Genomic DNA, 13,520 nt, shown 5'->3' on the forward strand with positions numbered 1-13,520 from the left:
TAAAGAGATAGATAAATAGATAGACAGAAAACACGTGAAGTCGAGATAGAGTATTCAGTTATTTAGCTGCCTTTCTATATAGAGGAATATGAATATTCATATAAATTAATAATAATGGGAACCATATCATCTAGATTTATAATATCAAGATTTTTCTCAAACGCCCAAGTAGATCCAGAACCCGCTAAATAAAATAGAATTTTCAATCATCGTCGATCTGCATAATTCTAAGCAAATTCTGGGAAACTCGCGTAGAAGGGAATGTATTAGGTTTTAGAAAACAGAATTATTCAATGCCTCTTTATTTTTTTATGAAAGGGTAATGTGACGTGAGTCTCTTTTTGATGTTTGTCTTGAATATTTTATCTGAGATAGAAATAAATGATATTTCACTTATGAATACATATTTTCAATTGGTTAATTATGCATAGACGTACCTTCACTACTCCTTAACTATTTTGTACTTATTCATACAAACGGATACGTGTGCTCCGGCAGACAGACATACACACACTCACACATATATACACACACACACACACATATATATATATATATAATATATATATATATATATATATATATATATATATATATATATATATATATATATATATATATATATATATATATATGTGTGTGTGTGTGTGTGTGTGTGTGTGTGTGTGTATATATATATATATATATATATATATATATATATATATATATATATATATATATATATATATATATATATATATATATATATATATATATATATATATATATATATATATATATATATATATATATATATATATATATATATATATATATATATAGAGAGAGAGAGAGAGAGAGAGAGAGAGAGAGAGAGAGAGCTTATAAAGATGATAGGATATTTCATACCTTCATAGTTTTTCCGTGCACACACCCCAACACACACATACAAACACACACACACACACACATATATTCACACACATATATATATATATATATATATATATATATATATATATATATATATATATATATATATATATATATATATATATATATGTGTGTGTGTGTGTGTGTGTGTGTGTGTGTGTGTGTGTGTGTGTGTGTGTGGGGGTGTGTGCATGGAAAACTATGAAGGTACGAAATATCCTGTCACCTTTATAAGCTCATGTCTCTGATAGAAATTTGAAAGATATATCGTTTAATTATTAGATGCGAAATGCCTTCCAAAAAATTACTTCTGAGGGCGAAAAAAATCTTCTTTCTTTGCATCTTTTCCCACTTCTATGTGGGGTCGATGTTTCTGACAGCTTTCCTCTATCTGGCTCGGTCAAACGCATCGTCCTCTGACAATTGTTTGTCTCTTATATCTTCTCTAACTACATCCATCCACCTTCGCTCTGGTCTTCCTCTTACTCTCCTGCCGGGCACCTCCATCTGCATCACTCTTCTCCCTACATATGATTCATCCCTTCTCATCACATGGCCATGCCACTGCAGTCTTCTTTCCTGGGCCTTCTTTGATAGTTCTACGACTTTAGTAGTTCCTCTTATTCTTTCATTTTTGATCCTGTCCATTTTTGTTACTCCACACATCCACCTAAGCATTTGCATCTCTTCCATAATCAATTTCTTCTCTTGCACTCTCTTTACCGGCATGTTTCTGCTCCAGACATCAAAGCTGGTCTCACTAATGTCTTATACACGCTTCCTTTAACCTTTATATTGATTCTGCCGTCGCACAGGACACCTGACTTCCTTCTACAATTTTTCCATCCAGCCTGCACTCTGTGTGTTATTTCTACATCCAAATTTCCATCATCAGCCACTGTTGAACCAAGATACTTAAATTTTTCTACTCGGTTCAACCTTGTCCCTTGTATAATAATCTCAGTCTCGATCTTCATTAAAAATTAGGTATTCATTCTTCTTCCTACTGATCTTTAAACATCTGTTTTCCAGTACCTTCCTCCATTGCTCTAGTCTTGACTCCACTACCCCTCTGTTGGTGCTGCATAACACGATGTCATCAGCAAACAGCACGCACCAGGGGATTGATCTCTTATTCCTTGAGATAGCACATCCATTATCAGGTCAAGAAGGTATGGACTTAAAACAAATCCTTGATTTAAACTAACTCGTACTAGTATTCTTTCAGTTAACCTAACGCTGCTTCTAACCTGCGTTTTTGCTCCTTCACACATATCTTGGACCAACCCCACATACATCTCTGGTGTTCCCTTTACTCGCATGCACCTCCAAACCTCTTGGTGTGGTGTTCTATCGTATGCCTTTTCCAGATCTATGAATACTATATGCAGTCCTTTCTGCTTTTCCCAGGTGTTTTTCCATTATCTGTCGGAGGGCAAACGCTGCATCTGTCGTTCCTCTTCCTAGAATGAAACCAAACTGTACTTCACCTACAGATGTTTCTTCTCTAATTCTTTGATCGATTATTCTTTCCCAGATTTTCATGGTGCAAGACATTAACTTTATTCTTCTGTAGTTTGCACAATCCTGGATGTCATCCTTCTCTTTATAGATAGGACCAATAAAGCTTTCTCTCCATTCTCTTGGTATCTTTTCCTGACTATACATCTTCTTTGCTAGGTCCCACAGCATGTCTATTCCCTCTTCTCCCAGGCTCTTCCACACCTCTGCAGGAATTCCATCTGGTCTTATTGCTTTACCATTTTTCATGTTCTTTAGTTCCTTCTTTACTTCCTTCCTGCTAACAGTATGTGTCATACCAAGGTTCTGGGATCCATCTTCAAAGAATTTTCTACGAATTTCTTTATTTTACAGGTGTTTATAATATTCCCTCAACCTCTTCTTTATCTTATCCTCATTGCATAAAACGACTCCATTCCCATCCTTAACCTGTTTTATATGGAAGTAGTCTTTTCTCTCCCCCTCAAGTGTTTCCAGCTCTTTGTTCATATCTTCTGATACTCGTGCCTTTTCTTGTGCAGCTGCTTTCTTTACTTGTTTCTTTTGTCTTTGGTACCTCTCCTTATCCTCTTGCTGTCCATACTTTTCCCATATATTTTTTGCATCTTTTTTGGCTTTCACCACCTCTCTCACTTCATCATTCCACCACCAGGTTTCCTTATCGTCAGGAGGTTTCTTTCCTGATGTTTTTCCCAACACCTCTCCACCCACTCTCTTTATCACCATACTGTTGTGATTCAACCATTCTTGCACTCCCTCTACCAATCTAACTTCCCTCAATAGTCTCTCCTTAAATTCCTACCTCGTTTCCTCCTCTTGTGTCAGCATCCACCACTTGATTGTTGATGGGACACATGGAGGCCTACCTTTTACTGTGTTCTTTATTTCCAAGTCCATTACCACCAGCCTGTGCTCTTCTGCCACACACTCTCCATTTAAAATTTTACAATTTCTCACCTCTCTCAGAATATTTGATCTTTTGCACACAAGGAAGTCAATTTGACCTTCTTTTGCTCCACTCTTTTATGGATGTACTGATTTTTTTTTTGCTTTTCAAACCAGGTGTTGACAATGGCCAAATAGAATGACACTGCACAGTCCATAACTCTCTCTTCCTCGTCATTTCTCTCTCCAACTCCCCAGTCACCATGCACCCTCTCAATACCCTCTGTGGTCCTTCCTACATGTCCATTCATGTCACCACCAATAATTAATCTCTCTTCTGCTGGTATTTCACTCAACTGTCGGTCCATTTCCTCCCAAAATGCCACTTTCTCAACTTCATCACATCCTGCTTGAGGGGCATAAGCACTCACGATGTTGACTATTTTTCCATCTAGGCAAAGTTTCACTTGTCCTCTTCATACTTATTATGCTGTCTTTTAAGTTTTTTCATAGAATTATTCCCACTCCATTTCTGCCTTCCTTATTTGTTCCACTATACAGTACAGTGATTTATACCCACATCCCAGCTTTCTCACTTTATTTCCCCTCCATCTAGTCTCCTGTAGACACAAAATGTTTATCCTTCTTCTCTCCATCAGATTTCTCTACTTTCTTTCCTATCTCTTCCCTCTTCCTAAACACTTCCAATCATCGTTCCCACGTTCAAAGTTCCAACTTTACTCCTTTCAACAGCTACCAATCCATTGGCAGAGTCAACACATCTTCTACTATGATCATTGGTATATATATATATATATATATATATTATATATATATATATATATATATATATATATATATATATATATATATATATATATATATATATATATATATATATATATATATATATATATATTATATATATATATATATATATATATATATATATATATATATATATATACGACACAACATACACATTACATGGCACATCATCCCTGTTACATATATATATATATATATACATATATATATAATATATATATATATATATATATATATATATATATATCTTGACATATGCGTGTGTGTGTGTGTCTTTCCACATTTGCCAGTGTGTGTGTGTGTGTGTGTGTGTGTGTGTGTGTGTGTCTTTGTGTGTTTGTTGTATGTGTGTGACCCTGACATATAAGGTCAATTAGGGTTATAATCTCTTACGGTATCTGTTTTAAGAACAGCACCATATTAACTTACATCTCTACGACTCTTTGGTAGTGGTGGCTCAGCATTGGGTCAGCACATTCCTTCTCCCTCGTGGAATCCTCTCCATGTATCTAACCTCAGACAAATGCCTACTGGAATTAAACACTCAGAATCAAAACTAGATTTTATTTGGAAACTTAACGAAAGTAATTCAGCAAAAGCTAAGGTCATATTAATGGAAATCATAACTAAAGGAAATTCTGATGCACAATCCATTGAATTAATGATTCTAGACCAATTAATACTAGTGACAAACACCTTGGTCATCAAATAAAATAAACAGGTCAAAAATAGGTCAAAGTCTAGTATATTCCTAATGAGTACATTCTCGACCTCTTACTCAGTGAAACGTCTAAAGAAGACAATCAAAATCTTTAGTTTCCCAAAACACACAAAAAACGACTCTATACAACATGGACTCCTCTAACCTCAGACAAAAGCCTACTGGAATTAAACACCCAGATCCAAAATAGACTTTATTTGCAAATTTAACCTGCAAAAGCGAAGAACACATTGGAAATCATAACTAAAGGAAATTCTGATACATCGAGTTAATGATTCTAAAACAAGATAACACCTCGGTCATTAAAGTAAACAGGTCAAATGGTCAAAACAATCTTCTCGACTGCTTACTCAGCGAAACGTCTGAAGAAGACAGTTTGGTTTCCCAAAACACAAAAAAATACAAATTTGAATTTCCTGTTAATCAAAAACAAGATACAAACAATCTTCAGTTTGGTAAATAGATATAATCCTTCCTCGTTTCAAATGAGTTCTATTGAGCACAACACAAGTCTCATTGCTTTTCGAGACTTTTCAAAAGGTTCAATGTTGGTCTTCTAATGATTCCCTTTAACCGGCATAATCTTTCTCACCTTGGAACTCCACCCAAAAGACATGCACAAACACATGTTCCTCACCTGGACATGGACACTTCCGGCGAACGTACATACTGTGTCATCTCACATAATCCCATGCCTCGAAAATTCTGACGCCATCCTTACTTAACGAGGAAATGCTTCAGATGCTAGCTAAACATTCTTCTCCAAGATTTTGTGAAAGTTCTCCTCCCCACATAGTAATTCAACAGCCATTGTGTATCGTAATTCATAACATACTTGTGATGATTTTCATATATATATATATATATGATTTATATATATATATATATATATATATATATATATATATATATATATATATATATATATATATATATATATATATATATATATATATATATATATATATATATATATATATATATATATATATATATATAACTATATATATATATATATATATATATATATATATATATATATATATATATATATATATATATAACTCTATAACTAATTCAAAACTGACTAAAAAGGAATACAAAATGGCTAAGATCAACAATGTTTGTGTTCGGTTTAGACTAAGTCTACGCTTAATATCTGATAATGAGTTAAAGGAAGTTTGAGGCCTTGTGTGTACCTAGTGTGCATCCAACAGGTTTGAAAGAAGGGGAACAATCTGTTTTATAACCTCATTAAACCATCTGTATTTTCAGTCCATGAAACCACTTTAAATTCATTGAGTATAGCAAACAATCTTCCATTACGTTTATGCCTGGCCAACAGTTTGGCGGCAGTGTGGACATACACACACACACACACACACACACACACACACACACACACAGAGAGAGAGAGAGAGAGAGAGAGAGAGAGAGAGAGAGAGAGAGAGAGAGAGAGAGAGAGAGAGAGAGAGGGCATGCTTTTGTGAAAGAGTGCATTACCCTGGCCTTCATGCTGTTGTCTAATTAGCGTTCAAAATCCCTCTATGCAATCAGTGGAAACAAACCACAAATTAGCAATATTTTCGATATTTGTTGTTCCCGGATGCTGTAAGACCTGACATTTTCTCTTTTATTTTTTGTGATAGACTGACATGTACACGGAATTAGAGTCAGCTCATAATTTACATATTCCATACAAAAAAAAAAAAAAAAACAGTACTCGAGAGCTCTTCACATAAAAACAAAAACATCAGATCTACCAGTAAGAACTATATCCTAATCAAGTAAGAAATCCTGTTTCCTTCAGTCATTATTACTAAAAGAATAAAAAAAAAAAACAATAAAACCTAAGAACCAGCACCTTGCTTTGGTCTTCATCTGAGGTGTTGTACACAAATAATTTCTATCGATTCCTCTTACTCATCATTTTTGTTTCATCAATCTCCAGCAAGAATCTCATCGACTGCAAGAACTTTTCCAATCATGCATTCTTGCAAAGGCTGCCGGCCTTCCCTACGGAGAGGATTCCTGCCGAAGTTTTCTAACGTTCTTTTCATTCAGAAAACAGTTTACCCACAAATGTGTTCACATCACTCACGCAAACAGGAACACACATTATATATATATATCTATATATATATATATATATATATATATATATATATATATATATATATATATATATATATATATATATATATATATATATATATATATATATATATATATATATATATATATATATATATATATATATATATATATATATATATATAGATATATATATATATATATATATATATATATATATATATATATATATATATATATATATATATATATATATATATATATATATATATATATATATATATATATATATATATATATATACATAGATTTATATATCTACTATATAGGTCCAATAACTACGCCTTTTTTCAGATTTACCCTTAGAGACAAAAATTTAACATACATAGAATACGAGATAACTTTCGAATACTACAGCATTTTCAACAGCCCGATATTTTTAGATTTGCATATTTCCGGTTCCATTTCCTTCCCAGGCTAGATTCCCCTCAGCATTTTCACTTCCAAAATAAATTTCCTTCGGCACAAGTTCATCTTATAATGACAATTCCCGTTGGACAGGTGGAACCCATCATTCTTCTAAGGTGTCGAAATTTATGTTCATGTAACATTCCCTCGCTTTAGCCAAACGCTAGGGAAAAGACTGGCCGTCACATTATTCTTGACAAATGGAAGTCTGGATGTGCAATATTGTTAGGTCATTTTATCATGTCCAAAGGGATTTTATTCATCACTGAGATGAAATGGTTGGTAGCTATGTGAAAGGGTATACCAGAATCACTCCTTTATGCACACACATTTTTGTACGTATTTTAAATTGATTTGAATGATGCGACATCAGGACCACTGACTCTTTATACTCTTTCTGGCGCCTGCCTACAGGACTTTTCTCAGGAGGTTTCATTTAATGTTTTTTTTTTTTTTTTTAGTTGCATGGAACTATTCATACGAATATCTAGAAAAAAAACACGAGCTATTCCACATATGATTCTAAAAGTTCTTATATATGAAGATAACTGATCCTTTAATCATAACAAAAGTGCAACATAGCCTACTACCCACACATTATAAATATATATGTAAATACACACACACAGACACTCACACATTTTACATACACACACACACATTATATACACTGTATATATATATATATATATATATATATATATATATATATATATATATATATATATATATATATATATATATATATATATATATATATATATTGTATGTGTGTGTTGTGTGTTTAACTTGTAGGATCATGGGAGGCATAAAAGCAAAAATATTCTAAGGAAAATTTAAACAGAAGATATGGTCGCGAATGGTTCCGATGTAGGCTACTTTTTACAGGAGTCATAAATAATAAAAGATATATCCATTATATACTTGCTACGATAAATAAACAGCACAAGAGAGCAAACAAATAATAAAAAAAACATGTCACTTACATCTGTAAAGTGGAATTGGCCCAAAAACAAGTACCAAAATCTGTACATTTTACATAATTATTTCTTTTCAAATATATGGATCGTAATTATACACAGGGTGATATTTATATTTCTATCAAAAATTTCTTTTACAAAACGAAACTCGATTATATTTCTCTCTTACAATGGTAAGAGTAGACCAATTTTTGTAGGGTCTGTAAGAAAGGAAACGTATTCATTGTCTCCAAAAAATTTTATGTAGTTTGGATTATTCAAAATATTGTTAGAAAGCAATGTAATCGAGTTTCATTATATAAAACACAGTCCTGATAGAAAATATAAATATCACCTGAAAAATATTTAAACCTGATTCGTTTGCATTCGTAGAAATGTTTATTTTGGCAGATTTAACAGATCCAAGTTAAAACCTGGTCAAAATGATTACCTTGTTATTTTTCATTCAGATGAAACAAAGATCACGTGTCTTGTGATTATAATATCTAAGAAAAAGCGAACTTTCTCGATATCAGAGGAGATGCTCTACAACCTAACTGTTATAAACAGCACCCACCCCTTTTTTTCTTTTACTGTTTTTATGTTAGTAAACACTTTGTTTTCATCATAAAGTATTTATGATATAAATTTCCTTTACAACGCACCAGTCCTTTAGAAAATGTCTTACAGTCAGTAACATAGCATTTCTATAAAATTTCCTATTGTATTTTTACGAATATATATATATATATATATATATATATATATATATATATATATATATATATATATATATATATATATATATATATATATATATATATATATATATATAGAATCGAACCAAGGTCTTTCAATTGAAAGGCAAGGGCGCTGCCCACTAGCCATACAAGTCATAAAAGAAGTTGGAACCTGAGGGCAACTGCACCCAAGGAAATGCAGCGCCCTTGCCTTTCAATTGAAAGACCTTTATTGATTCCACACGATTGTGTGTTGATTTTAAATTTATCTCCGTTCCACACGTGATTGTATATATATATATATGTTGATTTTATATATATATATATATATATATATATATATATATATATATATATATATATATATATATATATATATATATATATATATATTCACACACACATCTATACATTGTGTATGTGTGCGTGTGATTGATTCTAATCACTCTGATACATGATTTATGTATCTATATTTACCACAGGAAAATGATACACTGGTTGTAAATCCTGACCTGTTTGGCTTTATTTCTAAACCATTAACAAAAGAACTGATAAGTAACAACAGAAAATGACAATATATATGCTAGACATCAGGACAAAAACTCATACGGATCGTTGGAATCAAAAACCCACACTTAGCAGGTGCCAGGTGGTGGAGCAGTATACTCAGTTGTGGCTCAGGCCAGGTATTCTGTGCATCCTGATTGTACTTTTTCCCATACATATGTAATGCCTTAATAAAAATTTAAAGAATTTTACATAGTTCTTTTGAAAATTATGTATAAAATTTACACGTGCATAAATTAATATTCGTGTATGTATATATATACAGGTATGTATGTATATATATATATATATATATATATATATATATATATATATATATATATATATATATATATATATATATATATATATATATATATATATATATATATATATATATATATATATATATATATATATTTTTTTTAGATGTGTAGTTATTTTTCAACTGTTAGAGATTACATTACAAAATTAATTTCATCATCGTCATTATTATTATTATTATATATTATTATTATTATTATTATTATTATTATTATTATTATTATTATTATTATTATTATTATCTATGGTATTTCAACGGTAATTTCGTCGACCTATTGTTAATAAAATTCTCATTTTAGGTAGCTGCATCTATGTTGTGAAGACAACGTTCTACTTGTGACTTTTTTTTTATAACATGAAATGTTTTTAATTTATGAAGACTTTCCGGAAATGTAAAATTTTGTTAGCAATGCCATTTTAGAGATATTGAGAACCCAGGTACATGGCAATCTTAATTACACCCAGATTAAAAGTACAATTTATTACTGTGTACATTCAGGGATTTTCCACCGACATACTGTCAGCCTAATGACTGTATATTCCTCTCCCAAAGCAATAAATACCAGCTTGCAATAACTCACTATCATAACTATGTCGGGTTAGCATTGCTGGCAGCAGGTGAAAGTCGTCCATTTTTATGTGCAGATTTCTAAACAATTTACGGGTTTTTGGGATTTTCATTAGATAATCTTTTAGGTTTATTTGGTTCGACAGGACATTTGTGCTCTAATAGTCTAAAAATATTCATATTATTAAAAACTTAATAAATTATGAATAGCTTTATCATTAACGCGGATATTCTCTCTCTCTTTCTACTTTCCTCTCTTTCCATTTTTTATGTATGCCTCTCTGTCATTTTTTTCACAGATTTAAAAAGAATGAAATCACGCATATATACCTTATTAGTGGCGTTATATTAATATTTTTATAATAACATTTATAATAACATTATCAGTATGATTCGGATCCTCATCAAAATTCGCATAGTCGTCTCTATACAAACAAAATCTTAATGATTGAAAAAAAGATTTTCCTTTGAGATCTTCTTTCAAGAATAGGTTTGTAGAGTCTAAGTTGCAAAGCAGAATTTCGTAACTTTAACAAAGTTAAATTGAATCAAATCGAAATTATTTTAAATGTATATTTTTCTCTATTAAAATGGGTGACTGAAGTGGCATGGTCCCATTTAGAGAACCTGGAAGATATGTCAATATAAAGAGGAGTAAAATTCAGAGGTTCATGAAAGGAAAAAGATGAAAAAGTACCTGGTTGATTAAGTGGAGGAGGTGCTGTCGTGGAAGGACACATTATCCAGGAGTGAGGGAATGAATGTATGTTAAGTGAAAGGCCAAATGAACGTACAGAGTGTCACGAGCTGTTGATGAACCATCTGCTCAGGCATGGTGCTTCTAAAAGTTTCCGCAGATATGGTTCCTTGTATTTAATGACCGCTGTCTTGTCTGCACCCGGGAAACACCCTTGTTAGAGAAAACTACTTACTAGGCGAACAAATGTACGTACCTTCTAGAAAGCCGAATCTTGAATAAAATGGTAAAAAGAAACATCAGCATATCCAGTGAAAATTGTATTGTACTTCCCCTAGTCGTCAGCAGGACTTCAAATTTCATCATCAGGGCTAAAATAGAGACAATAAAAATTCAAACATCAGGAGTAAGACTAAAACGGAACACAGTAGTAAAACATGCTTTAAACGTAATGAGTATTATCAACAACCATAAAGTTTATAGTAAGTGAAAAACGTTCAGTCACAGAAACACGAAATTAAATTTAGAGAAAAAAAATGTCAAAAATATTAACTTTGTATCTATTAGCAAAAACTGAATAATAATCCTCCCACCCCCAAATAAAAGTAAAAATAAACATGAATTAGGGAATTAAAAACACCACAAGGACAGAAAATGTAACAATGAAAATAAAATATGCAAAATTGCATATTAACAACAATCAAATGCAAAACTCAAAAGATGAAAACCCACTGACAGAGAAGCTGGTATATGACAGTCTGATTGAATATTGACAATAGGGAAGGGAAGAGCAACTAAAGTTATTCAGGAAGAACTTTAGAATGGGGGAATGAATTGTTAACAAAGTGTAATAGTACTGCACTTGAAAGGTTTCTGAGGTTCTTTGATGCCTCTTCAAAGAAAAACGAATCCAGAATGACTATATACATTGTATTATTATTATTATTATTATTATTATTATTATTATTATTATTATTATTATTATTATTATTATTATTAATTATTATTCTGTTTGGTTATATATTACAAACAATTTTTTCTTCGAGCTCTTCCAATCTGGTGACTGACACTCTGATGACAATCTGACATACATACTTACATAAATTTTTATCACTTACACCGTGTTTTTTTTTATTCATAAAAATTAAGCTATTTCGGGAAGCTACAGTATAGGTTACCGTCGCTGACAGTCGTCGGTCCGTGCTGTCGGGCGTTCGAATCTCCCAGGTACCGAATCTTTTATCAGTGATCATTTCCCTTCGGTGATCTTCCCGAAGTGGAGTGAACTGAATATTAAACGACGTTTGCAGCTTAATGTTTGTGGAAATGAATACAAATCGATTTCTGGCTTTGTAGTGACGACCGTATAAAGAAAGTGAAAAATTAGAGAAATTCAGAGGGCATAGTTTTATTACAACTACCTACGTACCCACAGAGAGACAAGTATATTTTAGCCTAAATATATATATATATATATATATTTATATATATATATATATATATATATATATATATATATATATATATATATATGTGTGTATATATATATATATATATATATATATATATATATATATGTGTGTGTGTGTGTATGTGTGTGTGTGTGTGTGTGTGTGTGTGTGTGTGTGTGTTTGTGTAAAGAGTATAGAATTATTCTACAGTTTATTACTCCTTTCACCAGCGACCCTCTCTCTCTCTCTCTCTGTGTATATATGTAAACACACTATATTTTTTTCCTTTTTACACTTGGTCTTGCTATCATTTGTAGCTCTCTTTCATCTGTAGATGATACAACAAACTCATTTCTTTCCACCTTTTCCGGTTAATGCACTGACTTTTCATAAAACCCAATAATCGTCCTTTTTTTTGTTAGTGTCAAATATGAAATTTTTTTAGCTGCATCGACGGTGATTTTACCACTGGCTTCTTGTTCCAATAGTGTATCAAGTCCTGCTCTCTCACCTTTCAGCATTGTGGTGAGAGAAACAGACTCAATACTTTGCCGAAATGAGAAATCAGTGATAAAAACACCGTCGGCTCATTTACGTCAAAAAAAAATAAAAAATTGCATATTCGACACGGCCAGAAAGGGACTGATATTTATCGTTATTTTTATTGTTGTTGTGCGGATTCTGCACAAAAATAAATGCATCGGGTAAGTATTTTTCTATTTACATCATATTTGTAATGTTCGTCTATTATGTAGCTCTAAGCTTTTTTTGTTTGTACAGTTTTTTATGTCCAAGTTTTTATT

At 31.8% G+C, this 13,520-nt stretch overlaps 1 protein-coding gene across 1 annotated transcript; it reads right to left on the reverse strand.

Moving 5' to 3' along the window:
* Positions 1 to 1,302: 1,302 nt before the first annotated feature.
* LOC136834559 (uncharacterized) lies at positions 1,303 to 5,538 on the reverse strand. Its single transcript, XM_067097138.1, has 3 exons — positions 5,463 to 5,538; positions 3,496 to 3,727; positions 1,303 to 1,666 (listed from the first exon to the last, which is right to left on the reverse strand). The coding sequence occupies exons 1-3, from the start codon at positions 5,536 to 5,538 to the stop codon at positions 1,303 to 1,305; spliced, it is 672 nt and encodes a 223-aa protein (XP_066953239.1).
* Between the last annotated feature and the right edge of the window lie 7,982 nt (positions 5,539 to 13,520).

Source organism: Macrobrachium rosenbergii, chromosome 54 (assembly GCF_040412425.1).
Source record: "Macrobrachium rosenbergii isolate ZJJX-2024 chromosome 54, ASM4041242v1, whole genome shotgun sequence".
In the NCBI taxonomy this organism is placed as follows: Eukaryota; Metazoa; Arthropoda; class Malacostraca; order Decapoda; family Palaemonidae; genus Macrobrachium; species Macrobrachium rosenbergii.

Excerpts from the sequence above, each read along its gene's own strand:
- LOC136834559 (XM_067097138.1), bottom strand. The coding sequence starts at position 5,538 with ATGTACGTTCGCCGGAAGTGTCCATGTCCAGGTGAGGAACATGTGTTT. Across the intron at positions 3,728-5,462 it reads CTTTTGGGTGGAGTTCCAAG|GATGTGATGAAGTTGAGAAA; the intron begins GTGAGAAAGATT and ends CCCCTCAAGCAG. Across the intron at positions 1,667-3,495 it reads TTGGCCATTGTCAACACCTG|CTTTGATGTCTGGAGCAGAA; the intron begins GTTTGAAAAGCA and ends TAGTGAGACCAG.